The 17,095-nt window shown below is 33.2% G+C and overlaps 1 protein-coding gene across 6 annotated transcripts in view; it reads right to left on the bottom strand.

Annotated features, from left to right (window-relative positions):
• Positions 1 to 17,095, bottom strand: part of SLC9B1 (solute carrier family 9 member B1) — a 74,844-nt gene that overhangs the window by 17,901 nt on the left and 39,848 nt on the right. For all 6 annotated transcript variants that reach the window (XM_058721784.1, XM_058721782.1, XM_058721785.1 and 3 more), the window contains 2 exons: positions 16,945 to 17,087; positions 15,489 to 15,616 (listed from right to left, as the gene is read on the bottom strand). In XM_058721784.1, coding sequence (XP_058577767.1) covers positions 15,489 to 15,616; positions 16,945 to 17,087 — 271 coding nt within the window. The remainder of the gene's footprint in view (positions 1 to 15,488; positions 15,617 to 16,944; positions 17,088 to 17,095) is intronic.

The following is a 17,095-nucleotide window of genomic DNA, read 5'->3' as shown; positions in this document are numbered from 1 at the left end:
AATTCATACATTTCCATTTGTTTAGGGTTGATTTCTGGAGTTTCATTTCATTCCTTTGTTGGAGCCATCATTTGGATACTTGAAAAAACAGTCACTTCTTCCTGTCTTTATGAACTGTTTTCACTAGAGAAAGTTCTTCACAAATCAGCTCGGCTAGAGATTCTAGGGGTCTCTCAAACATTTCTGGGATGCAGCTTCTCAGGGTTGGGTACATTATCTCCAGCTGAAAAGTTTTGCCTTTTTCTGCTCCAGAACACCCCTAAGGTCTGTCTGCAGTACTGCAATATCTCAGGAGCTAGAGCAACCCACAGGACTCACCTTTGTTTTCAATGTGCCTCAGTATCCAAAGTGTGCCACTCTTTTTCTGTCAGCACTCTGAGTTAGGTGAGACAGAAACCTGTCCCTTGACTCAAAATGCCAGAATGTAGACACATGTCCCAGTTTCTTTCTTTCCTTCCTGATGGATAAGCCAGGGGTTGGGAGTTTTCTCTTGATTTCCTCTGCTGTGCAGGGAGGGGATGAGGTATGGTGGGTAAATACAATGAAATGTCTTAACTACTCCAATGTGTCTCTTCTTGACCTTGCACTTGGACAGGATGCTGCAACCTCTCAAGTGGTTTCTGGATTTCTCACAAAGGTAATTTGGTTCTTATGTTTTTAAGTCAGTAATGTGGGAGAAGAAGAGCCTGGGGCTTCGTATTCTGCTATCTTGCTGACATTACTCTTCTGATTGTTGGGATTTTCAAAAGCTCCCAAGGTGATTTTAATGTACAGCAAAGTTCGGGAACCACTGATTTACCCCATAGTCTCTCTGGCTTTCTTCACTCAGAAGTTTCAACTGAGACCTCCCTCAGTACATTACTGCGTAAGAATCTTAATCTCAGCCTGAGCTTCTAGACACCTTGCTTGGTAACATTATTGGGCTATTCCCTGCAAGAAGGCAAAAGCCAATAGATAAAGCAATAACAAGCTAATAGGAAGTGTAAAACACAAAAATGAGCCCCCATTAAAGTATTACAAAATATTTGGGGAATTTATCACTTTGAATTGAGGAACCATGTTCATTAAGTGGAAAAAAATTTATACCTGAGAAAAGAGATATACTAGGAAGAAAGCAACCAAAACATGATGTCAGAATAACTATAAATATCCTCTGAATCATGAAAGTATATTGCATCTATCCATAAAGTTTTGATGATAGTTCCTAGAAATTAACAATAAATTCTCCAAATTAAAAAAAATAGGTATAAACATAGCTAAAGAGTGACTTAATAAGCTAGAGAACTGTGCAGAGAAAAATTTTCCAGTGTGTACTGCAAAAAGGTAAGCATATAAAAAGTATAAAGAAGGCTTAATAGGTATGGAGGAGGGAATTACAAAAGGACATAATACAAGAGAACTGAGGAAAGATAAAAGATATAATCAAGACCTGGAAAAAAATAGATACATATTCCTCTGATTGAAACATCACACCAAATATTGAATAGAACATGTTAAGACTCATCTGATTACATTAAGGGATTGTTGTTAATTTAGCTAGAAAAATGCTGTTAACTTTTAGAAATGCGTTCTGTAGGATATAGGGGTGAAATACCATTATGCATGTAATTTACTTTAGGATTCCTTAGGGGCTATTAAGTTTAAATTAAGGATATTTGGACGTTTGTTATTTTGTTATTATTCTCTCTACTCTTGTACATATTTGAAAAATTTCACTAAGGAAAAAAGACTTATCTGAGACTGTTCTTTTAGAACTTTAATATGAAAAAAATAACATAAGAATCTCATTAAAATGCAGATTAATTTCAAATGGCCTGGGATAAGGCCCAGGAGTCTACATTTCTAACAAGCTTTTAGGTGATACTAGTGTTGCTGTCCAAGGAATGTACTTTGTATAGCAAGAAGATTTTAATTGGAAAAATTCAGGAAACCAAGCCTCCAAAGGGAAAAAAAAAATGACTGGGTTAGATTACCTAGGAAAGAAATTAATAATTAGCTTTATAAAATATTCCTCATGGGCAAAACTAATACAAAGAGATAACACTGGTCTCTTTAAAGTACTGAGGGAAAATAATTTTGAATCTAAAATTCAATACTGAGTCACACAGAATTTATTTTCAGACTTTCCAGGATTCAGTTTATCATCCACTGATCAGTTTGAAAAGAACTAGAAGATCAACTCATCAGGAAAAATATTTAGTACAAAATAAAGGGGTTTAAAAAAAATAAGAGAGTATAGGCAGCATAGTGTAGACATTAAGAATAAAGGCTCAAAAAAAAGACTCTTAATAAAAAAGGAGGGTACACCTGAGGTGGCTCAGTTGGTTGAATGTCCAACTCTTGATTTTGGCTCAGGTCATGATCTCATGGTTCATAGGATCTAGCCTTGCATCAGGCTCTGGCCTGATTGCATGGAGCCTGCTTGGGATTCTCTCTCTCTCTCTCTCTCTCTCTCTCTCTCTCTCTCTCTCTCTCTTTCTCTGCCCTTCCCCTGCTTATGCTCTCTCTCTCTCTCTCTCTCAAAATAAATAAAAATAAACATTTAGAAAAGTTGCTTAAAAAAATAAATTCTCTAGACATAGTAAAAGTTCTGGATCTATCTATTTAGTCATCTGATGTTAGGAAAACCATGTAACATCTCTTTGTCTCTGTATGCAAAACAAAAAAATGGGAATAATAATAATACCTATTTCACAGGACTATGTGAAGATTAAATTATTAATTATAAAATACTACACAAAGTGCCTGACACATGGCAAGCACTATATAAATGTTTGCTATTATAATTATTATATTAATTATTATTATTATATTATTATAATTATAATCACAAGACATAATGATGAGCAGTGAAAATCATTGTTAAATCTATAGAAGTACTCATTGTAAAGAAAACTTATAAATAATCTTAGACGAAAATTCTAGATTATATTAACTGGTGGGGAAATATATGAGGGAGTGGAGAAAACTGAAAGCATGCTATAATTTTAAGTATGCTTTTTACAAAATTATAGGTAATCACTAGGAGAATGAGTTTGTAATTTCTAAATATTAAAGGAATAAATGAAAGTGTAACAAAGAAAATGCTGGTAATCCAACAAAAAGTAGGAAAAGTGAAAAAAGAATAAAATTTACAGGAATATGTTATATTTTAAAAGGTGAAATAAAAGCAAGGTTAAGTCAAAATTGACCTACAAGGAATCGGTTGGATGGACCTGTTAAGACATAGCTTTTCTGACTGAGTTTTAAAAATTTAGGTCTGGGGTGCCTGGGTGGCTCAGTCAGTTAGGTGTCCAACTTCAGCTCAGGTCACGATCTCGCAGTTCACAAGTTTGGGCCCTGCATGGGGCTCTGTGCTGACAGCTCAGCCTGGAGCCTGCTTCTGATTCTGTCTCCCTTTCTCTCTCTGCCCCTCCCCGACTTGTGCTCTGTCTCTCTCTCAAAAATAAAGAAAAACATTTTTAAAAAAAATTAAAATTTACTTCTGAGTTGTTAGTAAGAAATATACCTAAGACAAGTGGTACAAAAAAGTTGAAAATTATAAGTATGATGAATAAATTGAATCAATTTCATAAATGAAAATTTGGTTTACATTAGAAAGTTAATCAACATAATTCACTAGAATAGAATTAACAATTCATAGTATTTCAATAGAAGCAAACAATTATTTGATAAAATTTGACACCCAATTACAATAAAAACTTAGCAAACTAAGAATGTAGGGAAACTTCATTAATCTAATTAAGGGTAGCTACAAAAAACTTAATGACAAATACAGAATCAAGACAAAGATGTCTACTATCACCACTTCTAATCACCATTATATTGAAGAGCCTAATAAGTACCATAAAGAAAGAAAAATAAATGGTTTACTTATTGGAAAGAAAGAAGTACAACTGTCATTATTCACAGATGACACAGCTGTACATGTAGAAAAATCAAGGCAACCTATAGATAAATTTGAACTGATGAGCACAGCAAGGTTGCTAGAGACAAAAGCAATATGGAAAATAAATAATATTTCTAAATACCAGTAACAAATATTACTAAAAATGTAAAAGTACTATTTATAATTGTATCAAAAACCATCAAATGCCTAGGAATAAATCTAATTAAATATATACAGGAACTCTATGTAGGAAATAAAAACACCTTGATTAAGAAAAATTAGGGGTGCCTCAGTGACTCAGTTGGTTGGGCATCTGACTTCAGCTCAGGTCATGATCTCTCAGTTCGTGAGTTTGAGCCCCTGGCTGTGCTCTGTGCTGACAGCTCAGGGTGTGGAGCCTGCTTCGAATTCTGTGTCTCCCTCTCTCTCTCTGCCCCTCCCCTGCTCACGCTCCTGAGAAACTTAACAGAAGACCGTGCGGGAGGGGAAGGGGAAAAAGAAAAATTAGAGAGGGAGGGAGGCAAACCAGACTCTTAAAAACTGAGAATAAACTGAGGGTTGATGGGGGGTGTGAGGGAGGGGAAAGTGGGTGATAGGCATTGAGGAGGGCACCTGTTGGGATGAGCACTGGGTATTGTATGGAAACCAATTTGACAATAAATTTCATATTAAAAAAATAAATAAACATCAAAAAATTAAAAAGAAATTAAGAGAAAAATTAGAGAATACCTAAATAAATGGAGGGGAAGACCATGAGCATGAATTGAATAACTCAATATTATAAAGGTATCAGTCATCTCCTAATTGATAGAACAATACAATTTCAATCAGAATTTTTTGGTAAAAATTGACAAACTGGTTCTAAATTTGTATGGAAATACGAAGTGTTATGAATCATAAAAGTGATTTGGAGATCATAAAAGTGAGAGTTTTGTTCTACAAGATACAAAGACTTATTATAAAACCATAGTAATTAACACAGAAGATAGACCATTGGTTAAGAATAGAGAGTCCAGAAACAGAGCCATACTTATCTGGACACATTATTTATGACACAGGTTACACTATAGAGCAATATGACTGGAAGAAGTGGCTTTTTAAATCCATTGTGCTGGGTCATTTGGATATTCCTAAGTTGACTGTAGAGAAGCGGGGAGAAAGAAGAAACCTGACCCTATATCGTACTAGACATAAAAATCAATTTAAGGTAGATTATGGATTTAAATGTAAAAGGTAAAATAGTAAAATTACTAGAAAATAATATACAGAATATCTTTATGACTTTGAATATGGAATGACTTCTTAAACAAAAAGTATTAAGAATGAAGAAAAAGAATGACAGATTGGGCTACATTAAAATGAAGAATTTCTACCATTAAAAGAGAGAATGGGTAGTTGATGAATGAAAAAACATATTTGTAACATATTTAACACAGGACTAGTATCAGAATATGTTGAACTCTTACCAATAAATCAGAAAAAAACAACCACCAAAAACCCATTAGAAATATGGGAAATAACAGGTACTCTTCAGCCTTGTTAGAAATCAGGGTAATAGAAATAAAAATCCCAATGAGATATCACAACATACCCATATGAATGGTTCAAATAAAAAAGACTGATGATTCCAAATGTTGGCAGGGTTTGGAATAAGAGGAACTCTTACATACTACTGGTAGAAATGTAAATTAGGAATTCTCAAAAAATATTTTGACATAATCCAAAGTTTTAAACATATAGTTACCCCATGAACCAACAATTCAACTCATAGTTAAGTACCTTTAGAAAACTGTGTACCAAGAGTTATTTACAAGAATGTAAGAGCATTAGTAATAACAACCCCAACTAGGAACTATGCAAATTCCCACTGATAATAGAATGCACAAATAAACTAGTATATTCATACAGTGATATACTATACAAAAAAGAAAGTAAACTATGTTCACACACAATAACATGGATGAATCTCAAATATAATGTTGAGTTAAAGAGCAGACACAAAAGAATATATACTATATGGTTTCATTTACATAAAGTACAACTACATGCAAATTAAATTATAGTGTAAGAAATTAGTATAGTGGTTATCTGTGGAGAGGATGGAGAGAAGTGATTAGGAGAGAGCATGAGGACACTTCTGGGGTATTGGCAGTGCTATACTTCTTTACTTGGGTGATGGTTACATGAATATTCACTTTTTAAGTATTCAAGGAACTGTACATTCATGTACTTTACACTTTCTGTATCTGAGTTAGACTTCAATAAAAAGTTTAACAATTCAAGGATGGAGAAATTCATTCCAAATAGGGTACCCACAACAAAGCAGGAAGAGAAATATTAATATCTGACAAAGTAGAATTCAAGATAGATAAGGATTACAATGAGTGAGAAGGATATGCTGAGTGTAGAGATTACTTAAAAATAAAATCTTGAAAAAAAGAATAGCAGTAGATGTGCCATTATATAAATGATAAATATAAATATATGAAATTAGAAAAGATGGCATACTCAAAAAAATAATGAAAGTAAATTTCCCTTAATTAAAGACAAATGACCTTAAATCTAAATAAAAGGTCACACAGGAAACAGAATAACCCATGTCTAAATAATTTATAGTAATATTTAAGAAAATTAAAACAGGAAATTCTAAAAACATCCAGCGAGAAAGGTTATCAACAAAAGAATAAGAATTAGTTTGACACCAGACTTTTCAATAGCAAGGTTAGATACAAGGAAAAAGCAGAACAATTTTTAAAAGTTCAAGGAAAATAATTTTGAATATTTATTTATTTATTCATTCATTTATTTATTTAAGATTTTTTTAAAAGTAATCTCTATGCCAAACATGGGGCCTGAACTCATGACACCAAGATCAAGAGTCGCATGCTCTGCTAACTAAACCGGCCAGCCAGTCCAGATGCACCCATTTTGGACATTTTAAACAGTTTTTTTTTTTTTTAACGTTTATTTATTTTTGAGACAGAGAGAGACAGAGCATGAACAGGGGAGGGGCAGAGAGAGAGGGAGACACAGAATCTGAAACAGGCTCCAGGCTCTGAGCTGTCAGCACAGAGCCCGACGCGGGGCTCGAACTCACAGACCGCGAGATCATGACCTGAGCTGAAGTCGGCCGCTTAACCGACTGAGCCACCCAGGCGCCCCTCCATTTTGGACATTTTAAAATCAGTCCAATAGTCATTCAAATATGAAGGTTTTATAATACTGTGAAAATATTCACAAGCATACAAAGCTTCAAAAGATTTGTCACACAAAGACCCACGTTCACAATCATTTTGGTGAAAGTACTCAAATGGGAGGAAAAATGAATCCAGAAGTTGTTGCAACAGAAATACAAATTAAGGATATTCACATATCTTAGTAACTTCTACACTTATCTTTATTTTAAAAGGAAAAAAAACTACGATGAAAGAAAAGAAAATTTATATTGATTATTTAACTTGCATTAAAATGCTAGGTATCAACATGAAGGGATTTGAGGCAATCATAGCAAAATAATAACATGATCATAAATAAGGCAAAGATAGGTAGGGGTTGAGGTAGAAAAAATAAAAATAAGGCAAAGATAGCATAAGAAAATAAGCCACAGTTTAGTTTCATTTATGATCCTAAATAGGAGCAAACTGAATACATCAGTTTATTAAAAGAATAAAAATGCTGACCAAGTCTGTAAATGTATGGATGGTTCTGCATTAAGAAACTCTGCCAGTATAATTCATAACGTCAGATTGAAGGGAAAAAAAAATGATAGTATTTTTTTTTTTTTTATTAAGAGGCAACCTCTTGACAAACAAGATTCAGGAAACTTTCCTTAACCTAATAAACCGCATCTACTAACACCCTACAGTAAACATCATATTAATGACAAAGCATTAGAATTCTCATTAAAATTATTTTAAAAATAGAAACATCTATTTTTTTCCATTACTAATATTCACATTGATGGGATACTCAATTGAACACAGTAAAATAGAGATAACAGTATAAACACTGGTAAAGGAAGCGACAAAAGTTTAATTATTTGAAGACAGGAAGTTTATATAAGAACTAAAAGTACCGATATGAACATTCATCAGGATAGTCATATATAAAATCAACCTTTAAAAATCAGAAGTAAGACATCTGCTTACAGCTGTAAAAGAATATAGGTTCTGCAATTACCCTCCTGCTGAAAGCACCTGGAAAACCAGACAACAAATTTCAGACACTGAACAACAGACAGTACAGAACTGTTACAAATAAGAAAAGGGAAACAAATGAATTAAACTTCACCATTGCCCAGGTTTTCTGCTTGGGAACAATTTCAAGGCTGTGGTGGAGAGAAACCAAACAAAGCCCAACAAATTTGCTGAGTTGAGGAGAAAAAAGTCTAGGGAAGCCAAGGCAGCTAAAATTTTCAGAGCAGAGTACCTGAGGGAAGGAAAGACATAAAGAAATTTCCAGAAATTGGCATGAAGGGTTCCCTGTCTTTGGTTGAATACTACTGAGAGCAGGCATAGAGTAAAACCCACAAATGTGGACAAGTACAACTCATAAAGATTACTGACCATCAGTAAGATGAATAATTTCTAGAGCTCACAGAAAACTGGGAAAACCTTTGGGTTCCCACCAACTAGAGTGGAGATACCTCATCAAACACATAGGGCATTCAGTAGACTCAGACGGGCCACATCTTAGAAGCCCTACAGTAAGGCTACTCTAGATGATCCCTAAAAGATCTTAAAACCAAGACTTGAAAGCATCAACTAACTCACAAATAATTTAATGCTGCCTTCTGGGACAAAGTCTAACACTCTAAAGAAAAATTACAAAATCCAAATTTCAACAATGTAAAACCTACAAAACCCAGCATCTGATCACTAGACACATGAATAGGTAGGATAATGTAACCTACAACAGGGGGAAAAATCAATTAATACATATAGATCCACAAATGACAGCAACGAGGGAACTGGTAGATTAATATATTGTCACAGTTGTTATAAATATGTTACATATGGAACGTATAAATATGTTCCTTAAGAATCTAAAGGAAAACATGAACATAATGGGGGGGAAAGCAGCAGACAGAATAAAGAACCAAATGGAACTTTTGGAAATAAAAAATGTAGTATCTGATGGAAACAACCTAAGTTTCTGTCAATGGATGCATGAATAAAGATGTGGTATGAATATGTGTGTGTATGTGTGTATGGTATATATATATGTGTGCAACATATATGCAATGGACAAGTATTCAGTCATGAGAAAGAAAGAAATCCTGCCATTTACAATATGGATGGACCTTGAGGACATTATGCTAAGTGAAATAAGTCAGACAGAGAAAGACAAATACTGCATGATCTCACTTATGTGTGGAATTTAAAAAAGCTGAACTCATAGAAATAGAGTAAAATGGTGGTTACTAGGGTCTGGTACATGGGAGAAATGGGGAAATTTTGGTCAAAAGAGTATAAACTTGCAATTATAAGATAAGTAAGTTTTGGGGATCTAATGTACAGCATGGTGATTACAATTAATAATACTGTATTATATACTTGAAAGTTGCTAAGGGAGATGATCTTAAAAGTTCTCATCACACACACAGAAAAAGGCAAGTATGTGATAAGATGGAGGTGTTAACTAATGCTATGTTGGTAATCATTTTGCAATATATAAGTGTATCAAATCAACATGTTGTATACCTTAAACTTACAAAATGTTATATGTGAATCATTATCTCAATAAAGCTGGAAAGAAATGTAAGATGGCTTATGACCAAAGAAATGCAATATCTGAATTATTAAAAAAATTCACTGGATAGGATTGATAGAAGGTTAAACACTGCAGAAGAAAAGATCAATGAACTTGAAGACACAGCAGTGGAATATATCCAAAATGAAGTATAAGCAGTCCAAATGTCCATCATTAGATGAATGGAGAAAGATGTGATATATATACATATACACATATATGTATAGATGTGATATATATACATATATATGTGTATGTGTACATATACACATGGAATATTGTTCAGCAATAAAAAGAGAATGAAATCTTCCCATTTGGAACAACATGGATAGAGCTAGAGAGTACAGTGCTAAGCAAAATAACTCAGCCAGTGAAAGACAATACCATGTGATCTCACTCATATGTGGAATTTAAGAAAGAAAGAAACAAACAAAAAAGGAGCAAAGAAGAGAGAGAGAGAGAGAGACAAACCAAGAAACAGACTCTTAACAGAGAGCAAACTGATGGATTATCAGAGGGAGGTGGGAAGGGGGGCTGGGTGAAATAGGTGATGGGGACTAAAGAATAAACTTACCATGATGAAAATAAAACAAAACAACAAAAACAAACAGAAAAGGGCAAATATGGAAACAATAGACATGGAGCAAAACATGAGTTAGGTCCAGGGTAATGCTCTTTCTCTTTTGGGGGGTGGTGGTGGCAGAGGGGTGATTTAGAATGGTAATTTTTAATGCTTTTTGATGATTCAACATTTGAAATCCCAAATTATATATACAAAAAAGCAAATCATCTATGGCACCATCATTGAAAAGCCATTAGGTACAAAAAAGAAAATGCAATATGCTCAAAATATACTTCCTAACAGGGACATAAAGCACTCTAGTAGTAACCTATTAAAAGCCAGCTTCTCTTAAACAAATAGTGCTCTGTTTATATAAAATGGGAATAAAATCAGATGCTGTTATCTTATGTAATTACATATGTTTGCCTATTTAAAGAATAAAAGAATTCATATTTTTATACAGAGTCCAATATACTTAGGTCTATAAACAAAATGCTAATAAAGAAGTATTCTGAGGAAAAAGACGCAAAATTAAGTACAGAGAGTAACATGAGTAAAACAAGTTAATAGAGTACCAGGGACCTACATAATAATATCTAGCAGTCTAACACATGTGTAGTTGTAGTTCTAGAATAAGAAAGAGGGGCAAAATACTTAAATAACGGCTGAAAAATTCTAAATTTGATGAAAAACTATAAAACCACAACTTTATTGTTTTTCTCAAGTTTTTATTAAGATTCCAGTTGGTTAACATACAGTGAATATTAGTTTCAGGTGTAGAATTTAATAGTTCATGACTTAGATACAGCGCTCTGAGCTTATCACTACCAGTACACCCTCCATAACCCATCATGCATTTAACCCACCCCCATACCTACTCCCCCTTCATCAATCCTCAGTTTGTTCTCGATAGTTAACAGTCTGTTTTATGGTTTCTTTTTTTCCCCCATGTTCACGTGTTTTGTTTTTTAAATTCCACATGAGTGAAATCATATGGTATCTGTTTTTCTCTGACTTATTTCACTTAACATTAATACTCTCTAGCTCCATCCATGTCATTGCACATGGCAAGATTTCATTCTTTTTTTATGGCTCATATTCCATTGTATATGTGTATGTGTGTGTGTGCCCCATACTGTTTTCCACAGTAGTTGTACCAGTTTTCATTCCCACTAACAGTGCACGAGGATTCTTTTTTCTTTGTATCCTTGCCAACACCTATTGTTTCTTGTGTTGTTGATTTTAGCCATTCTGATTGGTGTGAGGTGATAACTCACTTTTGTTTTGATTTCTATTTCTCTGATGATGAGTGATAGTAAGCATCTTTTCATCGGTCTTCTAGACATTTTTGGAAAAAGTCTATTCATGTCTTCTGCCCATTTTTTAACTGGATTATTTGTTTTTTGGGTGTTGAGTTTTATATGTTCTTTATATATTTTGGATACAAACCCTTTATCAGATATGTCATTTGCAAATATATTCTGCCATTCCAAAGGTTGCCTTTTAGCTTTGTTGATTGTTTCCTTTGCTGTGCAGAAGCTTTTTTATCTTGATGAAGTCCCAATTGTTTATTTTTGCTTCTGTTTCCCTTGCCTAAAACTATAACTTTGTACCACTACACATACAACTAAAAATGTTCAATTAAGGAGACACTATGAAGTATTGGAGAGGATGTGGATGGCCTAGAATTTTATACATTATTGGTGGGAATGTAAAATGCTACAATACTTTGGAAAATTTTTGGCACTGCTTATTTACTTATTTTTAAGTAATCTTTACACTCAAATGGGCTCAAATTCACAACCCTGAGATCAAGAGTAGCATGCTCTACTGACTGAGCCAGCTAGGCACCCCATTTTTAAAATAAAATTAAATAATATCTTACCATATGATCTAGCAAATCTACTCTTAGGCATTTCTCTAACAAATGAAAACAAATGTCTTCACAAAGACTTGAATGCAAAAGTTCATAGCAGCTTTGTTTGTAACAACTAAATTGGAAACAATCTAAATATCCATCAACAAGTGAATGAATAAAATTGGTGGTATATTTCATACAATGAAATAATACTCTGCAATAAAATGGAATGAATAATATGGATGCATCTCAAAAACAACTTGCTGACCATATGAAACCGGAAATAAAAGAGCACATACTATATAATTACATTATAAAACTCATTATAAAAAAACTCATTGAGATGTTCACTAAAAATGAGTGCTTATTCTATGTGAACTATACCTCAATAAAATGTATTTTTAAAAATCAGTAGTTTTCTTATACATCTGCAAAAACTAATTCGAAAATGTTATGAAAAATCTATTAATAACATCAATAAAAAACATAAAACACCTGAGAACAAAACTATGAAGATAGACCCAGATCTCTCCAAAAATTATAAACATAGAACTTAATATAACACCTAAATAATGGAGAGATATGTCATATTTATGGATAAAAACTCTTCAATATTATAAATGTGTCATCTCTCCTCCAAATTAATTTATTAATTCGTTGCTATGCCAATTAAAATATTCTCAGGATTCTTCATTGAACTTGACTACCTGATTCTAAAATTCATTTGGGAGAATAAGAGCTTAGAATGAAAAACCAAGTCGATGTAAAAATGAAGATACTGTTTTAGTAAAGGCAAGATAGTTAAAACCATGTAATAATGACATAGAAATAGACAAAATGGATTGGAAGAAAAACAGAACACAAGTATAAAAACAAATCTCTGTGGTGTCTGGGTGTCTCAGTCGGTTAAGTGTCCCACTTAGGCTCAGGTCACAATCTTGCAGTTCTGTGCTGTCAGTTCAGAGCCTGGAGCCTGCTTCAGATTCTGTGTCTCCCTCTCTCTCTGCCCCTCCCCAGCTCACACTCTTGTCCTCTCTCTCTCAAAAAAATAAACATTAAAAAAATTATAAAAAAATACAAATCTCTGGGGTTTGTTACATGACAAAATCAACATTTCAAATCAAGGGGGAAAAAAAAGAACTTTTCCATAAATGGTGCTGAGGCAACAACCTATTCATGTGGAAAAAGAATGTAGCTAGATCCCCACACATAATAAACTCTACTGTTTTAAAAGAATTTTTTAAAATGCACTTAAAAGTAATAATAATAATATATAGAAGAATATATTTATGACCATAGATATATGGGTAAAAAGGATCTTTTGAATGACACATAGAAAGGCATTAAACAGAAACAGAAGTATTGATCAATTTGATTATATAAAAAAGCCCTTTGTTATATCAAAAGCAGCTATATTCTTCCTCCCCACGCCCTGGTTTTTCTTTTTGATTTTCAAGGTCAAGGAATGGTTTTATGTATTTGCTCTTCTATCTGTTGGAAATAATAAAATACCATTTTTAGATTAAAAAAAAGTCATCATAAGCAAAGTTAAATATCTAGTGGTATGTTAGGACATGTATTTGCAATACTTGTACCAAAGCATTGATATAATCAATAAGAAAGAAAAGAATAACTCAACAGAAAAATAGAAAAAGGTCTGAACAGGCTCATATAAAAATACTGAAGCTCATTAATAATCACATACATGCATATTAAAACAACAAAGAAATAATCAATTTTTGTTCACCAGATTGGAAGATATCATAAAGTTTGATAATATCAAGACTTGATATTATAATTTGCAAGGATTTGAAAGAATAACAGCCATTTTCATACCCTGCTGGTGATAGGGCAAATTGGTACGTGTTAAAGGCACTTTGATAGTATCCATCAAAACTGAAAATGCGCGTAACTTAGGTAACTATTCTAGGAAAACTCACATTTACGCAAAGTGAGACAAACAAAATGCTATTTGTTGGAACACTGTAAGTAAAATCTGGTATTATCATACAATATAACACTATACAACAATTAAACAAATGAGCTACATATTTCTAAGTGTATAAATCTCAAGAATACTGTTGAGTAAAAGAGAGAAAATCGCAAACATAGTGATACACTCTTTGATATTATTTATATATTATATATGTATACAGTAGATAAATCCTTGGAAAAACAGAATATTATTTTATCTATTTTCATATAAATATATTATATATATTACATATATATAATATATATTCTTTAGAAGTCTGGACTGTTATTTTTAAAGGTCTATGGAATAATAACATAAAACTCATAAAAATTGTTACTTTGGGTATGGGTATGGGCACTAGGATTTGAAGGCATGGTTAAAAGACTTCTTAGTTTTATCTGTAAAGTTCTAATTTTTCAAAAGTAAAATGCATTTGGGTATTACTTTTATAATAAAAAAGAAATTTTAAAAAATCCATTGGATTTGGCAGTAAGTATATAATGGGTGAACTTTACATTCAAATGGAGGCAAAAGGTAAATATATTGAAAAATGAAAAGGGGTTGAGCATCTAGAGAGAGTGATTATGGACTACTGTTTTGAGGAATTTGGACATGAAAAGAAAATGGATAGTGGGTAAAAATAGATGGGACATTGGGTACAGGGAAAGAGTGTTTTGGTTATAATATCTATATGTAAAATCTCATATATATGTATATAATATATACATACAATTTATAAGGAAGAGGCCACTGGATGGGTTAAAACATAGAAATGGAAAATGATATAGGAGAGAAGGAGTAAATTGATGAATTATCTTGCACTAAACATTCAGGGACTGCATGTTTGCTAAGGATATGGTAGATTTAGGATATGGCTCTGCTTCTGACCAACACATTTCCAAGGTTTTCTACCAGTGTGAAAAGAATTTTTTTTAATGTTTATTTATATTTGAGAGAGACGGCACATGAGCAGGGGAGGGGCAGAGAGGAGGGTGGCAGAGGATCCCAAGGGGGCTCCGTACTAATAACAGAGAGCCCGATGTGGGGCTCGAATTCACAAACCATGAGATCATGAACTGAACCAAAATCAAGAGTTAGACCCTTAACCAACTGAGCCATTGAGGTACCCCAAATGACTTTTTTTAAGTTTATTTATTCATTTATTTTGAGAGAGAGAGAGAGAGAACATGAGGTGGGAAAGGGCAGAGAGAGAATCCCAAGCAGACTCCATGCTGTGAGCAAGGTGCTCCACGTGGGGCTTGAACTCAAACCGTAAGATCATGACCTGAGCGAAAGTCAAGAGTGGGATGCTAAACTGAGTCATCCAGGTACCCCTACTGTGAAAAGAAGTTTAATGAGAAGCTTGTCTATATAATATTCTGAATATTTTGATAATTTCAAACCAAGCATTCTTAACCGAATATTTTCATAGAGAAAAATGAGAAAAAGTTACCCCAAAAGAAATCCCCATTGCCAGGGAAAATTCATAAGGAAGTGGGAAATAGCAGCAGTTGAACATGCCTCTATGAGGCATGGACCTAGAGCCAATCTTAAACAAACTCTCTTCAAATGCTTCAAAGCCTGAAATATAAAAATAGTCACATTTAGACAACTTACAATGGTGAACAAGAAAGTTATTTAAGTAAATTTTGAGATAGTTTTTTTTTTTTAAGTAATTAGCTTTTATTAAGCTAAATCTTCCAGATTGTCTCACTGGGCTTGAAATGCTAATACAGCTCATTTTATATGTCATCACAGATTGGGTTATATATAAAGTACTTCACATTTTATAAAATACTGTTGTACCTAAATTATTTCAAAATATCCATTTCTCTGTAATTAAATAACTATTTCTACCTTCCTTAATTTTTCTTATAAAGAGTATAATAAAAGTATGACCTATAGGTTTATTTCCATCAGTTAACTTTTAGAAATCACCTGTTTGGTTAATTTAATAATTATAATAGAAAATATCAATGTACCAAAAGAGAAAAATCACTTAAAAACAGCATAATTCACTAAAAAGGAGAACTTTAGAATTTTCTCATTGGTTCAAATTTTCTACTGGAGCTTATAATAAGTTGTCACTGTCTTTATGCTTTCGAGATATTTTCACTAAACTCATACATTTGTTGTTTCAGTAGCTGTTATATTTATTCATGGAGAGTCACCTTTTTAAAACCCAAATAGATTTATGATTCCTAGATTGTGATCTTTTAAAAGATTAGCTTCTACAATAATGCACAGATAATCAGGAACATAACATCTGTGGGGGAAGAAAGTCATTAAATAAAAATGTTACTGAAATTCTTAATCTCTTTGAAAAACAAAACAAAAGTAAAAACCTTTTAGGAGTGGACCTTACCCTTTGTTTATTTTTTAAAGTTTATTAATTTATTTTTGAGAGAGAGAAAACAGGGTAGGGGCAAGGAAAGAGGGAGAGTCAGAGAGGGAATCCCAAGCGGACTCTGTGCCGATGTGGGGCTGAATCTCATGAACTGTGAGATCATGACCTGAGCCAAAATCAGGAGTCAGACACTTAACCAACTGAGCCACCCAAGCACCACAAGTTTACTATTAACTGAAAAGTAAATAGTTATCCATAGAAAAGCCACAGGTCCCAAACAAAACAAATGCTGTACAAGGGACATTTATCTCTATGAAAATAATTAAAGATGATTTCTAATAGAGATCTTACATCACACTGATTTCTCTTCATATCAGTAATAATGATGACCAGAAGTAGAAATTATAAGATGCCAATATTTCTGCAAAATCTTTGTTCTTTATCTTAGTTTTGCTTACAGACTTCACTTGGAGCAGCTATAACAAAAATTTTGCCTCTTTTTCTTTTCTACCAGCCTCTAATATTTAAAATATCTTTATTCAAGATATAGTTGCAAATCTACCTGTGGATCGAGTCCAAGCCCAGCTTGTATTAGGATAACGGTAAGGGCAGTGTTTCTTAAAGTTGAAGACCATGTGTTATTAATATGGATGTAATCACTGAGGAATGGAACATTCCTGATGGTAAAACCTGCCAGTAACATCCCTTTAAAA

This window comes from Neofelis nebulosa, chromosome 3 (genome assembly GCF_028018385.1).
Source record: "Neofelis nebulosa isolate mNeoNeb1 chromosome 3, mNeoNeb1.pri, whole genome shotgun sequence".
Classification (NCBI taxonomy): Eukaryota; Metazoa; Chordata; class Mammalia; order Carnivora; family Felidae; genus Neofelis; species Neofelis nebulosa.
The sequence above is the reverse complement of the archived record's forward strand: the minus strand, read 5'-3'. Positions and strand labels throughout refer to the sequence as shown.